This window comes from Cygnus olor, chromosome 3 (genome assembly GCF_009769625.2).
Source record: "Cygnus olor isolate bCygOlo1 chromosome 3, bCygOlo1.pri.v2, whole genome shotgun sequence".
NCBI classification, from domain to species: Eukaryota; Metazoa; Chordata; class Aves; order Anseriformes; family Anatidae; genus Cygnus; species Cygnus olor.
In genome coordinates this window covers 15,353,184-15,378,524 of record NC_049171.1, presented here as the reverse complement: position 1 = coordinate 15,378,524, position 25,341 = coordinate 15,353,184, and the positions used below count along the sequence as shown (strand labels likewise).

At 36.6% G+C, this 25,341-nt stretch overlaps 1 protein-coding gene across 3 annotated transcripts in view; it reads right to left on the bottom strand.

The window, feature by feature from the left end:
- The window catches only part of ROCK2 (Rho associated coiled-coil containing protein kinase 2), a 103,357-nt gene that overhangs the window by 24,123 nt on the left and 53,893 nt on the right, over positions 1–25,341 (bottom strand). For all 3 annotated transcript variants that reach the window (XM_040553491.1, XM_040553494.1, XM_040553492.1), the window contains exons 3-10: positions 24,482–24,582; positions 17,414–17,551; positions 14,589–14,849; positions 8,924–9,068; positions 4,484–4,622; positions 2,670–2,761; positions 1,679–1,838; positions 910–973 (exon numbers count right to left, since the gene is read on the bottom strand). In XM_040553491.1, the coding sequence (XP_040409425.1) occupies positions 910–973; positions 1,679–1,838; positions 2,670–2,761; positions 4,484–4,622; positions 8,924–9,068; positions 14,589–14,849; positions 17,414–17,551; positions 24,482–24,582 (1,100 nt within the window). The remainder of the gene's footprint in view (positions 1–909; positions 974–1,678; positions 1,839–2,669; positions 2,762–4,483; positions 4,623–8,923; positions 9,069–14,588; positions 14,850–17,413; positions 17,552–24,481; positions 24,583–25,341) is intronic.

Genomic DNA, 25,341 nt, shown 5'->3' with positions numbered 1-25,341 from the left:
AAACAGGAAACTAAAACTATTATTCTGTTCACTAATGACAGGAAGGAAAGAAGTGGAGTCCAATAAACATTTGCGCTTAAATTTATGCTGCCCAATACATAATGCATTTCCTTTACAACTCCTTTTCAAAGTTTAACAATTAAGTAAGCTTTAACAAATGTTAACCATAAACTAGCTACACTTGAATAATACAAATGTTTAAGTAGTATAATGAAGTAAGTTTGTTACATGAAAAAATCTGTAGCATTCTCCTGTCATCTGCATATTTAAATTCAGTTGGCAATCTTCAAAAAAATGGATAAACGTGCTTCGGACACTCACTTCAACTGAGAGAAAGATTTATGCTCATAAACATTCCTTTATCAATGTAGGTGACAATTTACATTTCCAAACTCTGGATAAATCTGTCATGAATCACAGACAGTGTGCAGACACGAATCAGAACCTTTCCAAGAGCAATGCTGTTTGGAGCAAACAGAGCCTTACACATTTGTTTTCAAAACAAATTCTGGATTCCAAAAGAAGTCAAGAAAAATCTGCATTCATTCATCTTCACACAGGAGTACCTTAACACTTGAATATAACAACTCATTCATAAACTATTTCAAAACATAATTGGTTTACTGCTAACAAACTGGTGAATAAACATTTACGGTATTTCATGATAAATCATGTCCACACAAATTATTTGGGAATGATTTGCTTCCTTTCATAATTCAAATAATACACTCACCTACCTCCTTGCTGTTCTGTAGATGGAAAACATAGTTTTTTATCAATGAGCATTAAAAAACTAAAAGGCACCCCCCCCAACACCGGTTCTTGACACCGGTTTTGACTTTGCTTTTTCTTAACAGACTTAACCAAATTAGTTAACCATTCATTAATACTTACAAAAAAAGCACTAACCTCATTTTTACTAGACTGCACCGATTCATTTTCTCTGCAAGATTGAGAGGAGTCACTTAGCAACCTGTCAAAAACAAAAACAAATCCCTCCTGCTGTTATTCGAGTTTTCAACAACTCTGGCAACCTCACCAATCAAGGCATTTTAATCACTTCTCTCAAGTCTTAATTTGACCTAGGCTATTCTCAGAATGAAGATTGTTTTACCTCGGTAAGAGCTTTCTAATTTGAATCTTTTCTAATTTGAATCTCTCTAATTTGAATCTTTTCTTAAGTGAAGTACAACATTGAAGACACTTCCAAATCTGTAACGGCTTATTTTTTAATTAATACTCACAATTATTTCATGACTATTCAAACACACTGAATACGACTAACAATGTAAAATAATGGCAAGGGGGAGGCAGTGATGCCTTAGCAAGCTATTATTTTGCATAAACTTTTTTCTAATTCTACTAATACAAAATTATTTTAGAGCTAAATTACAGATCTAGTATTTTAAAATCTAGTATTTTAAACCCCAAACCAGATTTTCAAAGAGACTATACATTTTTATGTATATAAAAATATTATTTATTTAAACAGAATTATCAAGGTAGCCACAATTGTTATATTCTACTTAAATTCTGCATTTTGTATCTTCACAATTGGACACAAATGAAATAAAGCAATGAATAAATTATGTATCTAGGGTAAAAATAAGGGGGGGGATAGGCTATAAGAAAAATCTGCAGGTGTGCTTCTAAAAATGCATATTAAATTCTCACATACAAATTGTCTCTATAGTAGGTAAATCCTATAAAAGGCAGCTGGTTTCCCACGAAGGCTTTGGGGATTGGAAAGGTTTCCACGTCTCCCTTGTCATCCTCAATGTCATCAAAATTACTGCTGTCTATATCACTGCTAAGCTCAGGAACAACAGGAGCAGCAGCTACAGAAAGGGGAGAAAAGATCAACTTTACTCCAGCCACTTCGCATATACTGGTATCTCTCTAATATTAAGAAGCATACAATGTAAGTTGTCATGCTAGTTAAATATGTATTAAACATGAAGTAGAACTGTAAATATTACTGTGAAGATTTTTTTTCCCCTAAGGAAAAGTATTTTTTCATTATTTGCTTAATATATGGAATATCTAATGCTCAAAATGTATTTGCTGAAGTAAGCACATTTTAAAATGGAACACTAAATACAATCACCATTTTAAGAAACTTCAGTAAATACTTTAGAAGTTATGATCAAGCACAGGAACAGAAGTACTTGTTTTTCTGCCTAAAGCTATCAAGTTCTCAACACTTTCGATGAAAAGCAGTAAAACCAACAAGACCACTCTTATAGCTAGTCTTAATTACAGATTAAAAAAAAAAGGTTAAAAGGTTAAAAAATGAATAAAATAAAGCAAAAACCCATGAGAACAACAATAACAAAAGCCACAACAATAGAACCTAATAAGCATTCATTCTGCCAAGATTTCTAAAACATCCAGTTTTGCTGTTCAAATCTATAGAAATCTATAAATTCAAACATGATAAATGTGAGAATAATTTCAGTGGGAAAAATGTCTATTTATTATCTCTTACTGATACAGTTTTTATAATACAAATGATAAATAAGAAAGTTATCTGTAAGTTGTTATCTGTCCTGACAACAGAAAAGATTTGCTTAATAGAGCCTGAAGTTTTTCATATATGCTATTACTGAACAGTAGCCTCATGCAAATACTTAAAAAAAAAAAGCTTACTTTTAAACTAATTTACTTACTCTCTCGAATGTTGTCCCAGTTCCACTGATCACTCTTAAAGAAAGGGTGATGCTTTATTTCTTCTACCCCATTTCTCCCAAGTCGCACATCCCTAAACACAGCAAAGAAGCCAAATTCACATTAGGAAAAACTGCATTTTGTTTTGCTTTGTTTTTAAATTCTGACTTGCTCATAAGCAGCAAAGCAACTTTCTGTAAAGGCTGTCCCTGTAAACCACATTAATAGTCAAATAAAAGAAAAAAAGTAAACCAAAAAACCACCAACCACAGATCTGTAGTTTCTTATATAAAATGTACTTGGTTTCTTAATATCCACTGCCTGCGACTGCTAAAACGTCCAGAAGTTGGAGTCTGCCACGTGGGGAGTAAAGCGAGAGAGAGAGCACTGAGGCAAAAAATAAGAAGAAACTAAAAACAAAAACAAAACCCAACACCCTGGGGGAAGAAAAAATTACTGAAGTCCGGTGTCTGCCAAACCACATGACAAACCTTAAGACTCGAGTGAAGGAAGGTCTAACTTACTGCACAGAACAGTTATTCAAAGCTGAACTGAAATAAATATTTTAAGAATTCCATCCTCTGCCCCATAACTAACCCTGACACATCTTTTGCTGATATTTACAATGAAGCAAACCTAAAGTTCAACAAGAAACTTCCAGTTTGACCAAGAGAAGTTTCCCTTAAAACGATCTGCAGGAACAGAACATAAAACCGATGCGTGTAACACAACTAATAAATCACAGGGTAGATGCTTATTTCTTCTTGTCCCTTTAAGTGCCTCAGCAGTTATCACGCATACAGAAAGAAGGCATCTGTTTCAAATAAGTCGCCCGAGCACTGCATTAAATATAAACAGGAAGACGGACACACGTAGTGGAAGTACACCTCGCAGCATTCGCATTATTAAATTCTACCCCTATTTTCTCTCCACCCTGCAGCTACTGGTTAGAAACACTTAACGCCTATCTTTCCTGAGCAAGTGGGATCCTGCTCAGCAGAACAAACAATTCTCTTTGAATGCAAAAAACATTATAAGACAATGCATTTCTGCATTTATTTTTACTAATCCCTCATTCTCTACAAACTAGATTATCTACAAGTCAAATTTGGGTGATCACTGGAAAGCATAAAAAGGCATTATCAACCCATAGTTAACCTTGGACCTACAGTGTTGTTCTTTTAAATCAAAGAAATTTAACATAATCTGTGCTTTCTAACACTAAAAATTTAAATATTCAGGTCAAGAACAAGCTTACACAGCTAATATCAATAAATAGAGCTCAGCTCTACCAAGGGAGACCTCTATGATTAATTTATAGCCAGAACAGCATCCTCTTTGTTTGCTAGCTACACTTATCAATTAGTACCATAAGGTAAATGAAAAAAAGTTCAAACGTTCTATGAAAATTTGAACAAACTAGGTAAATGTATGCTTATCTTCATAAAAGCATGTTTTCATTTTTTATAAGCAACATCCACTTAGTCACTGAGCACAACAATTTGGTCCCCCCGCCTTTAGGGGCTTAAAAATTACTTCCAACCTTACAGGTTTGTTGCTGTGCTTTACACCACACAACAGCTGGGAGGATTTGTTCAGCACAAATTATGTTGTAGCATGAGCCATCAGAACTACTCACAGAAATAAAATGGAGCACCTGGAAAACACCCCAAAAGAAAAACTAGAACGCAGATGATTTTGCAGAAGAGATTTGAACATAAGTTAGGAAAAGCAATGGAAGGAATTCATTTTTACAACGTACATGTACTAATACCATCTAAAATAGAAACAGTACCAAAATAATACATACACCTACCTGTCAGTTAAAAAGGCACAGATGAGGTTCTTTGCGTGCTTAGAGATTTCCACATCATCTGGGAAATGTAATGAGTTCTTATGATCCATAATTTTACTGTATGTTCCTACTAACGAGTCTGCATAAAAAGGAGTATCGCCTGAAAATAAAATAGTAAATTGACTCATTTTCAGGCGTGTTCAAGTCATGTAAGTTGAAGAAGACAAAAAAAGAGAAGAGATGTAAAGTCTACAAGCAGTTTAGCCTGAAATTGCCTTTATATTTAAGAGAGAAAAAAGGAGTACAAGGTACAAAATAGCATATCCTACTAGAATATTCCTTTTTCAAAATGCCTTTTACACATTAAACCATTCTCTGTATGACATATCACTACCAAACTTTCGCCCAATGACTTGCATCTTTTGTTCTACCTGAATAGTGTCGCTGTGCTTTCTAATTTACATGATGGATGACACCCACATGTAAGCCCCTCTTCAAGCACTTCCAAGGGTGTAGGGGAGGAAAACTCAGTAAGGATTTGCTGAGGAACATTCCTTGAAGAGACTCCACCACTGCTCTCCCAGGCCCCTATCCAGGGGCAGGTGAGCCTGGGGCAAGGCAGTTCTGATCAGGAGCCTTCAGAGCACATTACGGCACCACCAAACCCAGATTCTCAAATCTTGCTGACAGACAAATTATATTGGCTTGGGTGCCCATATTAACATGGGCAGGCAGCTTTCAAAATTCAGCCCTTTCTCACCCAGAAGCTTGCAGTGTAAGGTTTAGTTAATTTTAGTTTCTTTGCACACGTAAACTTAGAAAGGTAAAACTGGGACAACTGAAGAAGAATCAGTATCAAGAAAGGTATTTGACATTGAAGTTCACTGACAACATGCTGCATATATAAATGGTTTGGGTCAGTAACCAAGAGGCTGCAACTTCTACAAAAATCCCTTTTCACAACCAATCCATAGGCTTAATGGAGGAGGTGAATAATTAATGGCTTATTAATTAATATGAATTAACAATAAATAATTAAACAAGTGTGAAAGTCCACAAAGGCTTTTAAAAACGATTGTTAACTGTCTCTTGACAAGGTTACTTCAGAATTGAAATGCTAATGCTAAAATTCTTTTATGCTAGGTACTGTTACTAGGGTGAAAAAAAAGAACTCTTCAACGGTCAAAATCCTGGGGGCTCAGTGCAGGACAGGAAAGAATGGCTCAAACAACACTTGGAAGTTCACACGTCTTTTATTGGTGGTAAGTGAAAGGCAAGCAGGGGCCAGCTGCAGGAATGTACCCGCGCTTCCCACTGGTGGTAAATCCACAGTCATTCCCCCAGTCCGTCCCTGGCTGAACATCGTCATCCTCAGGCTCTGCCTTGATGGTCTGCCCCCATTTTCTTCATGGGTGCTTGTTCTTGGGCTGGACATCGGCCTCACGCGTCACCATGGTGGTCTGCACCAACTTTATTGGTGGGTGTCTGTCTGCAGCCTGGACGTTGTTCTCAGGCTGCACCCTGCCGGTCTGCACCAATTCTGTTGGCGGGTGTCTGTCCATGGCCTGGACGTTGCTCCTCTCAGGCTGCGCCATGATGGTCTGTGCCAAGTCTGTTGGCGGGCATCTGTCTGTGGCCTGGATATTGGTCTTCTCAGGCTGAGCTCTGATGCCTTGCGCCAACACTGTTGGTGGCTATCTGCCGCAAACTGCCATCATTTTGTTAATGTCAACCCACGCCCTGATGGTCCGCTAAAACTTTGTCAGTGGGTCCAATTCCATTTCTGTATCATCCACCTTTTGACGCTTACGGGGGGGTTGGCCGTTGAGGTAATCCAGTTCTTGTGTGGCTTTCCTCTTTCTCCCCAGCCGCACCGTTTCATCCAGCCTTGGACGCTTACATGGGGGTTGGCCACTGAGGTGTCCAAACCTCACTTCTTGAGATTTCCTCTTCCGTCCCAGACGGAACATTACATCCATCCTTTGGCTTCTGCAATGCACCGCTCAAAGGCTGGCAGTTCCTGCCTGATTTCTCTGCACCCTGGCTACTCCAAGTCTCCTTGAACTGCAGGAGCGAGAAGCTTGGCAAGATGTTGCGAGACACAGGGCAGCCCTTTTTATAGGGTGGGTGCTAGCATACACTGAGGTGACATCACAGTAGGTGGCAGGTGGCATCACAGGAGGCCCCTTTGTGGCAAAGGAGGCAGATACTGAGTACACCCAGCATCATTTTGCTCATCCTTACCACAGATCTAAGAAGCAGTCTTCTCCATTCCATCTCCAATTCATCCATCTTACATGGCTCAACAAATGTTCTACCTTGCTGTGGGAGACGGTGCTGATTAGGAGAAACTTCTTAGAAAAAGTGGTTAAAATTGGAAGGGGTTGCCCAGGGAGGTGGTGGAGTCACCTTCCCTGGGGGTGTTTAAGGAAAGGTTGGATGTGGTGCTTAGGGACATGGTTTAGTGGGTGATATTGCTGGTAGGGTGATGGTTGGACCAGATGATCTTAGAGGTCTTTTCCAACCTTAATGATTCTGATTCTATGATAAGAAAAGTGATAAGGGTTTCAAACATCAGCTAGCCACTATCAAACACTCCAGGCCATCTTATAGGTGTCTGTTTCGTAACAATACGCACGTGGGAGTAGATCTGTCTTGAACAGTTCAAATACAAGAACCAAGAAAATTAAAAGGTTATCTAAGAGAAGCAGCATCTTGATTCAGACACTGTCAAATGGATCTCACATGAGCCTCAAATACTGTGTTTGTAAACAAAGCCATTGAAGAAAATCATGTTGGTGCTGGTAGACAGGAAATACAACTGAGGTTGGAATAAGATGACGACTGTAGAACAACAAATAAACAAACAAATTACAGGGCATAACCAGGCCCTGTAATTTTCAGTTAAAGGTGAAGCAGGTTTTAACATTTCAAAAAGACTGCATAGATAGTAAATCACATATCCTCTTCAGAGGCAGAGAGAGGCTCAAATTAAATGAAAAAAAGGGGGGGGGGGACACATGAGAAGTGCAAAGAATGAAGACAGAGAGTTCAGCAGAAAGGGTACAGTGTTAATCACATGTAGTAGTATGACGTGGCTAAAACCAAAACAGAAACAAAGCCATGACTTAACTCCCATCAGAAAAAGTGTCTAAAAATCATAGCCTTAACGAAAGCAAAGATTCCAGTCTAGAATATACACAATAAAAATGATGTTGAATACTAAAGAAAAAAAAAAGTAGTAAAAATAGTGTAGGTTCAAATATTATAACAAGATAACCTTTGGTAGGAAAAATACATGAGACCTGTGAAATGTTAGGAATTTTTCAACACACAACTCCAAACTTTATGAAAAACTACACCAAATAAACCCCTTAAAATTAAATGACCCATACTGAAAGCCTGGAATAAAGCCATGGTGACGCAGTGAAATGCAGATGGATTTTTGTCCTAAGCATGTATAGGATCCTTTACATAACCAAGCTTCTGTAAAAACTGTACCTCTTCAGTTTCACATCAAAAAATGTTTTCATTAGAGGGATGAAAAGGTCAGCATCCTCTTAGCTTCTGAGAAAACATTTCTGAGCAGCTATGTCCAGTATTTTAATAACTGAAGAATTCTATTTATTGCTAAAATTGTTTATGAGGTTGATAATTACAAAATATACTTTTTGTACATCAGAATGCCTTAATTCCCAAAGGCATGGAGATTTCAATAGCAGCATATATTGAAGTGTCTTTCCTGGCTCAGGATGCCAGAAACATCAGATCTGCAACATTCCCAGAACATGCTGATTTGAATCTTGAGTAATTATATGCTCAATTCCATCCTTCTATAATCAGACTATAATACTGATCTTCAGTGTATTTTAAATCACAGATGACTCATCTCTTTAACAGATTATATTCTATGTTAGTTGCCATAGCAGTCCAGTTTACTTTATTGGAAAATCCTGACCCAAGCACAAAAGAAAGAATTAAGCTTCCACAGTCATTTTGACATAACAGAAGCAATTGCTGGGAGAGGAGGGAAGAAACAAACCAAACCAAATACAAACAAAACAAAATAGAACAACCATGAAAACAATCAAACAAACCAAACAGTCTTGCCCTTCCCACTCTTTTCCCATCTCTGCATCCCTGACATCTCAATGCTGCCCCAAAAATGGGACAAGCATTTACTGAGATTGTGAGGTAGCTGATCCAAGTCAAAAACTATCCTAAGAATTAGTTTTAAGCTGAACCAAGTCAGGGAACTAATCGCTGTGCAAGCACCCAAACAGCTGTCGCAGCAGAAGAGTGACAGAAAGCCCAGGGAACAGGAATGAAACAACCGCACCAGGCAGAAGTCAGAAGCTGTGAGATAATGACGCACAACCAGCGCCCTGGCAACAAAGCACATGTGAAGGCACAGTAAAGACTAAATGCCAATGTTATTAGCAGAAAGAAATTGCTACTTACCAACTAGCATCTCAAAAAGGAAAACTCCTACAGACCACCAGTCACATTCCCGTCCGTAATAGCCATCGCCCCCTTGCGATTTCAAGACTTCAGGGGATATGTAGTCGGGGGTTCCAACAGCCGTGTCACAGCGCACCATGCCTGTCTGTGCAACAGCAGCAAGTCAAACAGCTCCATTAGAAATACTGCTGAGTCTTCACACAAAACTGCAGTAGCGTATTAGTTAACCAGAGTAACATAATAAAAAAATATAACCCATAACACTTGGTTTGAGGTACACGTTTGAAAGTTTCTATTTTTACTCCAAAAGCAATACGGATTGGAATGACAAATCCTGATAACCTGCTCTCTTCTCCTTATTAAAAATATCTCAAAAATTGAAAAATTTTGTGATTTTACTCGTTTTCAATATGAACAAACACATGCTATATTGGACCGCTCCTTACCTCACTAAATTCAAGGACAAGTTTCTGAATAATTTTGATTAGCTTAGTTAGGCCCTACAAAGCAGGTACGTAACATTTTTGTGTAAATCAAACAATTCAGCAACTTATAGGTAAATTCTTATGGTCATGCCTTTTTTTTTACTTAGAAAAAAGTTAAAAGTTAAAGCTATGTTTAAAGAACAGCCAAGTTTTAAGAAAAATAAAGTAAAATATAACTAAGTGATTTTTATTAACATATTAACTTAGTTGTACTAATGGAGTGACTCTTTATCCTCTTTGCTTCACACTGACAGACTACAAATGCAGGGGCTAAGTGATGCAGAAATATCACCAGATCTGCCAGCATGCTGGTTCAAATTTACAAGACTTATTTCCTTTAATGAAATTCATTGCATTCATGCCAGAGAGACCAGATGGATGAATGAAATAAAATCCTGGATGAAGCTAAAGAAGTACCAAAAATACATTCATCTTTTACTATGTCACTCAGCCTCGAGTCTTTTCTAAGTTACCTTACAAAGTTCTCTGTGCATTTTGCCATCACTTTTGGCTGAATATTAATACAGACATCACCTTTAGCTCAATGTTAATACAGAGTATCAGTAGGAACAACTGAAGCCAAAATCCCTATCTAAATAAACGAAAAGAATCAATTTTGCTTTTGGAACTATCTATATACAGAAAAATTAAATACCAAATTAGAGTATTTCTTTTCACATACAATACAAACTGCCAGGAAATTTTATTTATGTACAAAAACAGGATCCTGGAAAGTCATGAACCAGTAGGCCAAAACACTAATACTGCAGAGACTTAAGGAGTACTGAAGATCTCTTCCTTGTAAATGCTTATCTTCCTCTACAACTCTATGCTGAAGCTAAAATGTAAAGGAAGTTTAATTTCTCAGTTCCAAAATGAAGAGCAGGCTAACTTCTGTTTCCTGCACAATGAGCCAGATAAAAGCATACCACTTGATCATCCTGGGCTAAGAAAATGAAGCAACTCATTTTAGAGGAGCTAATGCATTCTTTGGAGAAAGAAAAATATTGCGTTTTACATTAAATGACATTATGGAAATAGTACTGGAAAATAAGCTAAAGCCCAAAGGCTCCAGAAATCCAAAGCCAAGAACACTCAAAAACGGATCTGGCACAAGACGAGAACAATTACTTTGTCGTTCTGCTTCTAACAGCACTCAGGCAAGTAGGGCTGCGGCATCTTAATGAGGCAACAGCCTCCAGCACTGGTGCACATCTACGCCTTCCTTACCCAAATGCAAAATTACAACAAGGGAATGTCTGTGCCTTCCCTCGGTGAAGCCTGGCTGAAGCCACCTGAATCCCTCCCCAAGTAAGAAGATACATTAAATATAATGTCACCACAACAGTGCTGAGAGGTTTCTCTGAGGACTGCAGCTTCAGTCACAAGATCAGTTGCATCACCTTAACACCTAAGCACTTAATGACACCCCATTTCCCATTCCTCTGTAATTAATACAGCAAAACAAGAACACTTCTTAATATTTTATACATGTTAATGTTGTATGAGGAAAAGGCGGCCCTACCCAAGTCTGATGGCTGGTAGGTGGCGACGAGAAAGCTTCTCGTCAATGATGTTGTAGATGCTAGAGAATTCCACTGTACAAGGCCTTAAGTTTTTAGACAAGATGTCAAAGAACAAAACAAACAAACAAAAATATTTCTCCAGGCAAAACAAAAGGGCTCTGTGTGCTAACATCAGTTTTCAGAGGGCTGTATTTCTCTTAACCACGTGGCATTGGTTACTCTTGCTCCCCACAGAACTCGCTACTGTCTGTCTCAGGAGCAAATCTAAAAATGCATTATCACTTGACTAGAAACTTGGGTGTTGTCCTGTATGTATTTTTAAGTACTGGGTACTCTTAACTACCACAGTCGGACCAGCTTCTGTCATCTCTGGCATCTAAGCCAAGTAAACAGGGAAGTCCTCTCTGTGCGCTACATGACATCTTGACATTCTGTACATTCTGTGAGATGGCTTCTGCCTTCTGTATTTCATCAGCTGAGAAGAGATCTGAAGGGGGCCGTTTTCTCTGGACAAAGTGCTACTCCTGTGTTTCAAATCCTAAGCCCCTGTTTTATACCGAACACCACACCTACTTATTTATAGCAGTTCTGATACTAAACTTCCTCTCAGTAGTCTCAGGTTGGCATTTTTCCTGAGACTTTTCTCACCACCTCCAAAGATCAGGGTGGATCTTGGAACCCCATTTGAGGGAAGCTCCCGCAGCTATGTGACAGATGTGCAGTGAAGAGCTTAAAAAAAACACCACAAAACCAAACAACCAAAAAAAGAAGTTGTCAACAAGACAGTATGTTCTCACAGCTTGTGAAGATCTGTCTGTGAGGCTACTGTGTTTCCTAGGATCGATCGTACAAAACCATTACACTGCTGCAGGCAAAGCAGTTCTGGTTTCATCCTCAGCCAGACCCGAATGAGTTGCTGTCTTGGACCAAGGCTAAGAATTAGACTTTCATTCCCTCATGAATTTCTTATCAGCAAACAAGAGCTGGAGAGTGCTGGTGCAGATATGTTAGGACACCGCAGATCAGGTGTTAATACTACCCTCAGGCTGCAGACAACAAACTGAAGCAAGAAGGATCCAGCAGAGTCTTGGAGGAGCATCGAGGAGAAATCAGTGTCCTGCTGAGCAGGAGGGCTTGACCAGATGACCTCCAGAGGTCCCCTCCAACCTGACCCATTCTGTTACTCTGTGAAATAAGCCAAGTTCTAAGAAGAGGAACATTTCTTCTTTCAGCTAAACTATCTGAGCCGAGGCAATAATCCCAAGTGATAAATGGTTCCTCTTTCAGTCACATCTCTTTTCAACAGACATTCTCTAAGCCTGGGCTGTCCTGAAAGCACAGTCAGCACAAGCCAGAGCTATGTACTGAGCCAGGCAGCACTAGCAGTTTCTGGCTCTGCAACACCTACAGTAGTCAACCACGCTACTGCCTGGTTTATTACTTACAGCAAACCCAAAGAGTAGCATCTGGTGAAACCTGCACTGGGCTTCTTTTCAATACCTAAGTACCAAAAGGGAATTACAATTCCTACTAAACCTTTGAGGCCAACTCCATCCTTTATTCAATTACAGATATTCACCTTGTTGCAGATTTAAAAAAAAAAAAAAAAAAAACACAACACCACCAACAAAATATCACAACCAAGTTACATAAAGAGGCCGGTTCCTTTCATGTTGGAAAGCATCACTAAGAGACTTTGCAATTCTTTCCACATACTGGTAAGGAGGAATTCTGCTGCAAGTGTCCAGAGTGGCCTGGACAACTTAACACTCATTTCAATTCCACAGCAAGTATCAAAAAAGTCTCTCTTTCAAACTGTGTCTCTCACAAAAATTGAAGCAGAATTTTCTTCAGCTCTCAACAGTGTAAGGAAGATGCTAATATGTACAACTGCTAAAAGAACTCCAAGTCAGAAAAAATAAATAAGTGTTGGGTAAGCATATATTTTCCAGAAATCATCCTGCCAACATCAATATTATATTTACACAGCTGGGATGTGTTCATGTTTTGTAAGAAGTAGCATGAGATTTGGAGACAGTCCAGAGGCTCTCAACTTCTAAAGCTTCCTGTATAAAATATTTTTGCCATTCCACTGAGTCTGAGAAACATGAGGAACTTAAAATGTAGCCTGTTAAAAATTAACTTCTTTAAGAGATCACCAGTTCATTGATGATGCCCAGTCCAAAATGGAGCTTGCTATAGCTCTTTACAAGAGCTGCGCATGCAGTTCTCACATTTATAGCATGATCACCCACATTTTAGTATTCCATGCTTTTAGACAAAACAAACAAAACAAAGTGAAAAAAAAAAAAAACTTAGGTTCACAAATTCTGGGCTCCCTAACATAGCATAAGTGATTACCTTTTTTATAGATAAATGTTTTGAACTTTTTGAAGCTTTTTTATTGCCTCTTCTGATGAACATTAGATTTTCTTAAGACCTACAGTCTAATTGGCTCAAAATGAAGGATAATCTAAAGACTGCATTAAGAGATCAAATACCACTTTTGACTTTTCCAGTTAAAATAAAGGCTGTCCCCTACAATACAGGCAGCTAAATAAGAAAAGTGGAGGTAAACAATCTGTACATCTTTGGAATAACAACTACAGTATCAGCCAAACTAAACAGACTATTGAATCTCAATAAACAGATGTGTTTGTTCAAGAGTAATATATTGTCACTTGAAGGGGGAAAAAAATGACAGCAATTCTAGATACAGCTGGATAGATACTAACTTAACAATGCAAATGCAAATTAAGTAGGTTTCAGAAACTATACCAAGCACTACCTAAATAATACAGAATCTAACACATTAAAGCAAATAAGCTGAGAAAGGATCATCCTTGCCAACATTAACATAGAAATCTTTCAAAGCCCAAGTAAATGATACATTCATACAAGTTTTTGAGTATCTGCTTTAATTTCATAGGAAGAATGTACCATGTAAATTGCCTGACACTTTGTCAGGGAAGATTTGTGCGAACTATTAAAGATAGTTTTATTTCTATGTCTCCTTTAATAATACAAGATAGTGCATCTTGTTAAAAATACAATAGCTATTCTTATGCAACTTCATTAGAAAACTGTATTTGGCTGCACATGATACAATCTAGACAGCTAAAATATGACATTTTGACTAATAGCAAACATAAATTTTAATCAATAGATCACATTTCACTGCTACCTTACTGTGACCTCATTTTAATGACCACTAGAGGATGCTATGAGAACAATTAGACCTAGAAAAAAATATATATATATATATAAGAATGTTATATTGCCTATAAAATCATTTCATTTATAGAAAACTGTCAGCTTATGAACTGTTCCAAGGTTACTAATGTTGAAACTAGGAGTTGTCTCATAAGCTTTTCAGACATTTGGCAAAAAGATGAACCTCAGAAATTCATAAACATGCATGCTTTCAAAAATAACAAAAAGTAAGTTTATTTCCTTCTTCCATGTGCCAAAACAGTTTGTTATAGACAACGTTACACTATTTAAAGTACCCTTGTATTTAAAACTAGGAGACAAGGAACAGCTTTCCAACCAAGTGGACCATTTGATAAGTATTCCTTTGGGTATTATAACTCATAAGAAAATATCCTTAGAATTACAGTTTATAGATGATATATTATTCAGTTGCATACTTACTTCATCCATTTTCATGCAAGTGCCAAAGTCTGCCAGCTTCAGATGCCCATATTTATCTAAAAGCATGTTGTCAGGCTTCACATCTCTGTGTATCAAGCCCATGGAGTGAATTGCATCAAGAGCAAGAACAACTTCAGCTGTATAGAACTTGGCCCATTTCTCAGGCACATCGTAATTGCTCATAAGGTTTACAAGATCTCCTCCTGGCATGTATTCCATTACCATATACAAGTATTTGTCATCTTGAAAGGCACAAAAAAGCTGCAACATAGAAAAAAAAAAAGGAAAAGGAGCAATTATTTTTCAGAGACAGCTGGGAAAAATAATAAAGTACTTGAATACTTCAAGTTGTATTAAGCCTGAGCATACATTTTCAAGGATGTAAAATTATTTTATATATTCAAATAATCTGTATTTCCTACTAATTATTGCAGTAACTTGAAATTTAATGAGCTTTGAAAACTCTCACTTTCATTTTTAAGGAAACAAAAAAGATTTCCCCGTTACTTCAGTGGTACGACTATGTAAAGCTCCATGTTTCTTGGCATTAAGTAGTATCACTACTAATCAAAATGCCAAATATTGAATCTGAGAAAGGGGGTACCTTGTAAGGATTTGAAAATAGCTCAATAGTGAAGAGTATTTTACACATTTTCTGAATTTCATATACTATAAACATATATATATATGTAACATTTCCATATATATTTATAAAAAAAAAAAAAACCATCAACCTGTCAATACTGATTTTGTCCTAAAACTACATGTACGCTGAAATGAGAAAAAAATCAGAACAGAAATAACAACACAATAATACAATGTAAAGAAATTATCCTTAACAATGAAATTAACTGTTTGGTATGCATTGCAGCTACTATGTTTCCAACTGGCATGATAGTTAAAGTAAGTTTAGTCTTTTTAAAACATATTTCAGACCCAGAGCACTGAAATTTTATAGAATTTCACTCAGCAATCACCGGGTCTGAAACTGACCCAAAACAGCAAAAAGAATCACTATGTATCTGAAAGTCACTTTCTCAGAGAATACTGCTCTTTTACATTAAAAACTAAACGTATTCACATCTTTAAGTTACTCACACAAAGTTCAAAGGCAATAAAAAAAAGGATGAACGGAAAGGAAGAAATCAGAACTAGGGAGTCTGTGGAGGACAAGGAACCCAGAAAGATAGGAAATTTATTACAGATTGGACCTTCATAGTAAAATTTACTGTGTATTACTTTTCACACACAGATACGATATACAATACATAATGTGATCATGTATTTAATCATTAAAGTCTAAATTAAAATCCAAAATAGGGCCTGTATTCCCATACCTAAAGGCATTAATTTAACAGAACGATAAATAACACTATGCCTTTATACAGCACGTTCAGTATAGTTCTCAAGGGATTTCATAAAACCAACAGTATCTAGGGCTCTGCTTTCACTTTTTTTTTTTTTTCCACATGACGAAGACGACACAGAGAAGCAATGTGATCTGTCCCAGTTTCTACCTCAGAGAGCGGGACCTACATTTTCTTAAAACCAGCTCCAACCCCCCTGGACCACAATAGCTAAATATATCACTCCTATACACTCCGTCACAGAAAGCACAATTGCAGCTATAATACAGTTGACATTTTCCATTTACAAATATACATGCACATATAAATATCACGCAATACCCTTTCCTGTGATAATAGTCAGACATTTTCTTTCAACTGCATGATCATTCAGTTCAACTGTAAAAAAATAAAAACACTTTCTAGACAACTTTTGTCACTAGAACAAAACCAAAGTAGTAAATAAGTCATCTATTCTGTTAAGTGTTTCACCTGAATACAGGCAAGAATACAGAATATGCTCAGAAGAGTAAAACATCTAAATGAAAAAAAAAAAAAGTGAAACGTTGCTTGCAGGCATGATGTAAAATATTATGAAAAATATATGGAGAGCTTAAGGCCTGTTTTTACTTTCTAAAAATACAGAAGTGCAGCAATGTAACTGAGAGGATTTAAATGTATTAATTATTTAACAAAATATATTAGTAATACCATTCCCTAAACGTATACTTTCACTATGCATTTTATTAATCCATGTAGTCTACCAATTATAACAAATTGCAGTATTTAGCACTAATTCTTCCCAAAAGGATAATCCATTTTACAAACATGATAACGAATACCATGAGAGAGTTGCAAGCAACAGTGTTCAAGAACAGCTGAAGAAGTCAACTCTCCATCAGCAGGAGGATATTGCTTCTGAGCTGAGATGTGGTAACTGACCACCAGAGAGAGGATGGCTTCAAGCAAATCACTGTTACAGTCTCCCGTCTTGCAGGACACCAGGAATGTGCACTCATCCACCTAGCATATCTCAACTTAAAGGCCAGTAACATCTTCAGGCACTCATAATACTAATTTCTTGTGATCAACTGACCATATCATCAAGAAAGACTGGAAGTAATGCTAGCATTTGTTTCTATATTCCTATACAGATTTTTTTTCTATCTGGAACCATAACTTCTCCTATCTCCGTTATTCCCAATAATTATGTGGATACTTAATGCTGTTCATTCTGGATACTTAAAATTCTGTTTAATTCCATGTTATGATGCATTTTAGTGACCAAAATACAAGTTAATCTACGTCCTAATATAACCAAATGCACGAAACTCACTGAAATTGCTGTAAACATGCATCTTTAAAAAGTACGATCTGAATCTAAACCATTGAGTTTAGAAGTAAATTCAAATCGAGCTCAAGACTAGGAATGATTTATGGCTTTAATATTATTATTTTACTCTTACATTTCTTCCTTACCTGAACCACCCATGGACTGTTTGCGAAGGCCATGATATCTCTTTCTTCCCAGAAAAAGGCTGAATCTGATCTCTTGATCATTTCAAATTTACTAAGTAGCTTCATTGCATAAACCTTCTGTGTCATTTTATGGCGAACCTGTTGGTTGAAAAGAAGCAAACCAACTTTTTCAATATGTCTCATAAAAATAAAATGATAGTAATAAAAAAATTGAGTACCAACATAGCAAATTTCTCCTAACTGCAAACTGTTTGTTGGGATGCAATGCCTCCAGGTCTTCATATATCCAACTTGCTACACAGTAAGAACTTGAGAACTTTCAAACCTGGAAAGAAAAACCTGACAGCTGCTCCAAAAAACATAGTAGGGAAGAAACACGGATGCCAAGCAGATGCCAGAGCCTGGCCAACTCCTGCAGCTGCTGCTGCAACCCCAGAGGAAGAGTTGTGGGGCCACAGGAAGGACGTGCCTCAGGGCTGCAGGCTCTGTTTGGGATAGCTGCTTTACTGAAGATGTACTGATGCACAAACACATGTTCTTTGCTACTATGGCTATGACCATAAAAATGAGAGCTGTCTTCAGTAGCCTGCTTTATCCAATTGCAACTGCTAAAAGATTTTCTTAGAACCCGAAACGTACCACCTTCCTATAAAGAGCAAGACTGCTCCTAGCATTTTCTGAGTGAATACGCCTACTGCAAATCACCAGAGTACTAGAAAAAAACAATAAAATAATTATTTTTACAGAAGAAAAAGAAAATGCTTTTCTATGCTCCCTTTAAAAGTTTCGTCACGTAAGAAGAAAAAAATGCAACTGTTTACAATTTCTTATTCTGAACACTATCTCTGTTTCATTAATCTGTTAGAAATTCTGCAAGCAGTCCACTTCAGATTCGTTCATCTTTTATGTTTTCATGAAAACACTGCTATTTCTTTTTTTGTTCTTAAATTCATTTTAAATGGTGTGAAATCAGTAATATGGATCTTGTTAGTAAACTGAAATTAAAACTTTTATCACAAAATCTGAACATATTTTGGAAAACTTCATCTGAATATGGACATGAAAAAGAATCCATACGACAGACTGTAAAGTCATTATCCTGTTAGTGAAATATTCTATTTATGTGACTAATGAAACAACTACTAAAGGACCAATGTTGTAACATTGACAAGTGTTCCTTGCAGAAATCAAGGTGAGGAGTATTCATCTATGAGATGTCTGCGTCAGCAGAAATAATAAATTAACTATATCTTAAATTTTGGCATATTTTATGCATAGAAAAAAAATAAAATTAAGTTGGCCTCATTTGTGACATCAGAACCAAATGGTAAAGACTTTGTGGTTCACTTAAAAACCTAACATTTAGTAAAATAAATCATATCCCCCAACCTGTTAGGTTGATGCAATGTCCAAGTTTAATCATGATTCTTGAAATAATGTTTAATAAGCTCTTTTCCTGTACAAATCGAAGCATTTCAGGTTCATTATAACTGCAATGCAAAGCTTCAGAGAAGCACTTATGTGGTTTACAAACATGGGAGCATCAGCCTCCTGTTCCTGAGGAGCCGTAAGCTTGAGCTTGTTGCTCAAGCCAACGGGAATGATTTGTAGAAACAGGAGAAACATTAGGTTAAAAGTAAATAAATAAATAAAACCTTAGAAGAAATGAAAACATATATAGCAACAGGATTATCTATCAATTTACAGTTCTTGAAATTGTGTCTTTTTGCTTTCAAGAAACAGGTACAAAAATGTTAGTTAGCACCTTGCACAGTTTAACACTGACCAACAACCTTCTGCATAACTAAGTCAAAAAACCTCCAGTCAAACCCTAAGACAGAACCATGTTACCTGTGTGCATTAAGAACATTAACAATTAATCAGCTAGTGAACGTGTCTTCTACGAAAATTTTGCAAACTACCTTCCTCCCATTTTCTAATCCCTGATGGAATTATTTACAAAGAATTGGTGGTACACCACAAACTATGCTCTGTAACATAGAGCTTTTGTAATCCTGTTCAAAAACAGAAGAAACTCAGCAACAAGAAACCTCAAAGAAAATCTTGTTTAATTGCAGAAGCATTTCATGTGAACCTGCATATACATCTCTGTAAGGCATTTTAGTAGTTTATGGTTCCTAAATTCATCGTGTACTTGTGCTTGGGTGTAGTTAGTATAGCTGTCTTCATTTACAAAAACAATTATCTCCAATTACTTAGAGAAAAAGACTCCAATAGTCAGTACACCCTAAAGAAGGCTCATGCATAAGAGGAGCAAAAAAAACTCGTGCACCTCTCTAAATAGTGCCATTAGATTATTAGTTGGCTAAACTATTTCTTGAGAAATTTCAAGATAGGTTTCTTCTGGCACATCCAAAGGCTTGCTTCGCAGGTGAACAGACCTACCAATTATATTACTTCTTGCATCACTACGATGGCTGCTGAAGACAGCCTGTTTAGATGATGGCCACTGGGCTCTTCACCCAAGAGCTATATTTGTACATACATATATTGGCTCATATAGCAGATTGTTCATGTATTAAACTGTCATGATGTTTCATTTTCTTCCAACTGGTTAAATGAACTGCCAAATTTAAACTGCAGCTCACCAGAGTAACACTCAAAATAGGTAGGAAAATCCCTTCGTGCCATCAGCATAAAGTAACATGGCCTCATTTAACTCCTAAAACACATTAAGGAATGAGAATTTCCCTCTACTCTGCCTCGTCATTGACAGACGAAAAAAATCACATCAATCTAAGACTTTCAGGAAATCAGTATGCAGAAAATGCATCCATAATTTCTAGAGCATTCACATCAGATGATAATCTGTAGGCAAAGAAAACAGCAGATTAAATATGTAGTATGGATTAATAAAGGTAGCAACTCTTCTACCATGAAAGAAAATGAAGATTCTAGAGTGGAGTTGTGAAATTAACCCTCAGGTTCTGAAATAATCACAAATATTCTAAATTATGTAATAGAACCATAGGAAATTACTGCAGATAGGGTCCTGAAGTTCACATCCTGATAAACTTTTGGGTAAGAGACCACGACTACTTTATATGCACTTTGACAGCAGCAGCGGCTGGGGAACAAAGCCTCATACAGCAAGCATTTCCTGGAAAATTCGAAACCAGCACCTGGTTACATATGCTATGACAACCCCTGCTTTGCAACTCTAAATCATACCGTATAGACTGTCACCCAGAGCATCCTTTACTACCCCAACACCAGAAGGATTTAGCTGTTAGTTTTCTGTTCCAGCATACGACCACGTCAGCCTGCTGCGTCACTGCAGTGTTACAGTACTGTGTAATTAGACCTGGGCAAAGGAACTGAGATTTTGATTTCAGATCAAGAGGATTTTTCCTAAAGTAAAAACAAAAGAGGTACTCAGGATGTGCTTTCATAAATTGCTGTTTCTGCATGAACCACAAGCAACAAATTAAGCACCATAATTCGATTTTTATGTCTGGCCTAGACACCAGTCACTTTTATTCGCGCCACTGCATACAAGAAGAAGAGATCTGGCCGCAGACAGGGATTTCTTAGCTTTCTTCACCACCACTGACCCAGCAAAGGAGAAGGACAGGGTACAAGGGTTGAGTTTAATACTTCTCAAGTCCTCGGAAATTGCTCTTCCACCAAAATCAGATGCTCAAACCAGAGTCATCAGATCTCTCTTTACCGCACTGAATTTGTGTGTGATGGGGGGAAATTGAGGTGGTTTTTTTTGTTTGTTTTAAATCTAGCTGTAAGATACAACAGCAAAGAATATGTTTTCCATTCTTTATAATCTGGGAAGTTGATCTCTGTGCTCCGCTTGTTTCACAAGAAAATGCCATTCTAAAGCAGAAAGCTTGGGGGAAGAAAAAAATTACATGAAGGCAGTCACAGCTGATTATTCTATGCTATATGTTAACGTGCTCATTTTTTGTCTCGTTATATTTAAATAGAACAAATATTTAAAAAATATTTGTTCTACATATCTTTATGCACAATGGCAGGCACTGATAACATGACAATCATGAATTTAACTCATACTCAAGCATATTTTATTTATGGTTCTTTCTGTAGCCCCCAGTGAAACAAATTTCTATTTTGATAACAGAATGTGTTGCAAAATATTTTGATTACTGCAAATCCATCATCTGCAACTGTGGTGTTAACATTATGAATGGAGTAGAAATAGATATAGCTTAGCTCAATAGTTTAAACTTGTATCATACCTTATGAGGCAAAAAATCTAGGTATGTATGCCCTCATCACCAGCTAATATTAGTTCAGATCTACAGTTGTATTTATTAACCCATTACTTCTTAGCTGTAAGACAATACAGCATCATGGTTTCTACTTGTATGTTTACATTCCAGAAAAAGAATGTTCTTTTTAAGTTGGCATGAAGTACAAAAGAGCTCTATATGAACACAAAGAGATTTCCTTCCAGTACCAACCATTCTTTAGCTTTTTTATTTTAGGGCTTCAAGTGCCTGCTTAAAAAATAACAACAACTGTTTTGGTCATATATGACCAAGTTACTGTGTGTTTCAACATTACATTATAAAGATTAAGCAAATGAGAACTAAAGTTTATCTTCAGACTACTCAAACTACCTAGCTGAAGTATGTGCACTGTGAACAATTTCTACTTTAGAATTTTACAAAGGTATTCATGATACAGTACATTAAGAGGAAAAAAAGCACATTAAGAGGAAAAAAAATGTTTTCCTTCTAAGCCAGAACAAATTAAGAACTTGAAAATTAAATGTCAAAAAGCAAATGAAAAAAAACAACTATTTAATGGTTTAGAAAAACAAAACAAAACAAAAACAAAAAAAACATGAAGTGCTTAGAAATGTATATAAGAAAACAATGTTTCATTTTTGAAGCCCATTAAAAATTTGATTTTCTTGCATGCTTCCAGCAAATACATCAGTGTGACATCCAAAAAACGCAAACAATTTCTGTTATTGGTATCTTCTCCTTTTCATCTCCTCCCAATAATAAATGGAAGAGGAACTGCAGCTGTTACAACTTGATTGTTCTTCGATAACCATTCAAGCACATGGAAAAAGAGCATCTCAAAAGCATCCTTAGTAGATGCTCTAACTGCAAATATATAATGAAAAAATGTCTAATAAAAGACTTTAAAATGAAACAATTGACTATCAGTGAAAAGACAGAGAGGAGTAAGAATAGACCATTTTCTTACAAAGCTCTCTGCAGCAGCAGCTTCTCAAATACATGGGGTTCTGCTGACAGTTTTGGTTTTGATCTCTTGCCAGCAAAGATATATAAGCAATACACCCATTAATTCTTTAAAGTCTTGATTGAAAATGCCATCTTTGGAAAAATCCCTCCCCCTCTTTCATAAATTCTTCTTGATAGAAATGAAGCACAACTGACCCAGAAAGAAATAGGGAAGAGGGAGCTACATTCCCATGTTGCCACACTTGGATGAAATTGCCTTAAAAAAATAATACAAAATAAATAAATAAAAATTGCAGATTCAATGCTGTTAACTGCCACATGAATGACATCTAAACTTGCAAATTACCGATACGGCACATAAGTGGTTTTAAGCTAGCCATCGTTTTCTCCCACTCCATTTTTTGTTTCATGTTGAAAAGCACGTTATACAGTTAGCCAGGAAGAGTAAGCAAGCAAAAGCTTCACCTTATTTACACTGTATTAAACCACAAAGTTGAATCCACTATTCATCTGTTCTAATACACCAAACCAAGACCTCTTGTATCTATTTTGAGACAATAAATATTGACTTATTGGTAATGAAGGATCAAAATTACATCTGTTTAAGACAACACAACTTTGATCAAGTCACTGCTGCAAAGTAAACAAGGAATAAAAATAAACAAACAGTTGTAAAAGCTTGTATTTCTTCCCTGTTTCCAACCAATTTCACCAATACTAGCATGGAATATACAAATAATTTTATAAATGGGTAATAGGTTTATTACCATTATACATTGTGTGCCTCCTACAAGAACCGCAGATATAACAACTTGCGACATTTCTCAACAAAACTTCGAAATACTGTGTTTTCCAAAAATACCTTATTATTACCAGGTGATATGACCTTCCCTTCTTTCTAGTACAAAATTAGCACAGAACAGTAAAATGCCACTTCCATGCCAAAATCCCTAAGCAAAATACAGTTTTTGTTACCTTGTGGTAACGAGTAAACCAGCTTCAATTGCTGCAAATTAGTTGTTCCCCTTTCCATTGACTTCACATCTCTCACATCCTCTAAGAATGCTTACACAGAAAATTAGCATGGATCAGCCAATACACACCTACCTGTTAGCTGATGGAAACTTGTGTTATTCTCAGATTCCATTAGCTGCTTACACCTATAGCATGTTTCAAAACTGACATATCAATCCATCTCATGTTCCAATGTTTCTGCTATTTATCTCACAGATTGTCCTGGGAATCCAGGACAAATCAAAACTAAATGCAAACTGTCTGTGCATGATATATTAAGTCAGACAGTGTAAACTTTTTTGTTTTGTTATTTGAAATAGAATTTCTCTGCAATATAAATTTTAAAAGTAATCCATCTCTGACAATAGATATTATATAGGATAGGCTGTTGGGTAAAAATGTTAAGAGAAGAGTCTTAATGGAAAAAAAATACACAAACCATATCAGTTAAATACAATGCAAGGATCAAAATTACAAGACAAAAACAACAAGTTTTTTTTGGTTGCACTATTAGCTTCTTCTTTAATTGGAGGGTTTCAAACATTATTACGTGGTGATAGTTGTGGCCAACAAAAATAAAACTGCCATGAACTGCCTGTTTCATTTTGATGACAGTATGGCAAACTGTTTCCCAAGTCCTTCCCTTCCAATCCATCACATTCTAAACGTAGACTGTATTGGCTTACTATCAATAGAAATGACCTCAGGATACAATGAAAATGATTTCTACTTTAACATTTATTCTTTGTAAGAATGCATTTTTAGATATAAAGCATGCAAGACTGGGCAGAGTTTTGACTACAGCCATAAATCTGTTTAATCAATAAATCATCAATCTTACCAGCTGCACTTCTCCAAAAGCCCCTCTTCCAATCACCTTAACAACATCATAGTCTTCAGCTTTCATTTGTAAAGCTCGTATTTTTTCCACAATCTTCTCATCTAAAACAAATTAAATAAAATGTGTGATAATGCATGTGTTAACCAAACACAGTAATTTTCTTTAACACTTGCCATTTAGAGTCAAAATAAGACATTTGTATGCAAATGTTTAGAGCCTTCTTGGTAATTCTTGAAATCTGCAGTCACCGTAAAAAAGCACCTTTTGGTACTGTTGGAAAAATAACGAATGTGTATGTTTAGATGTAACAATTGAAATTTCCTTTGGATTTTGCCAATTCTCATTCTACACCTCTGATACTCATAAACAACCTTCCAGGAAGGCTCTGATAAGGACAAGAACCAGAGATGCCCATCTTGAATTTTCAGACGTTTACTCATGGCCATATGCTGTGTTGCCACAATGATGGACACTATGGAGAACGCAGGAGCACCAAATCCCTCTTACACACAAAAGCGCTGCAGGTGCAGCCTGCTCGTACACAGCTGAAGGGTTCAACAACAGTCAGACAGTGAGGAATACAACTCAATAACCTTCATGTACAACTTCAGGCTAGATCACACTAGGATACGATTTCCGATCACTTTGTTCATGATATTGTAATTCATTATGTTTATGTATCTACTGGTCATCACAAAGATCCCTCCTTAGTGTTCACCGCTTCTGCACTGTACACCAACAACTCTAAAAATTAGATCTACAATATCACGTTCTAGCATCCTCTGGTACAATATTCTGCAGGTAAGCTCTTTTTTTCTATTCTTATTTTGGTTTGCAGTTGTGGGAATCTGTAAGGAAAG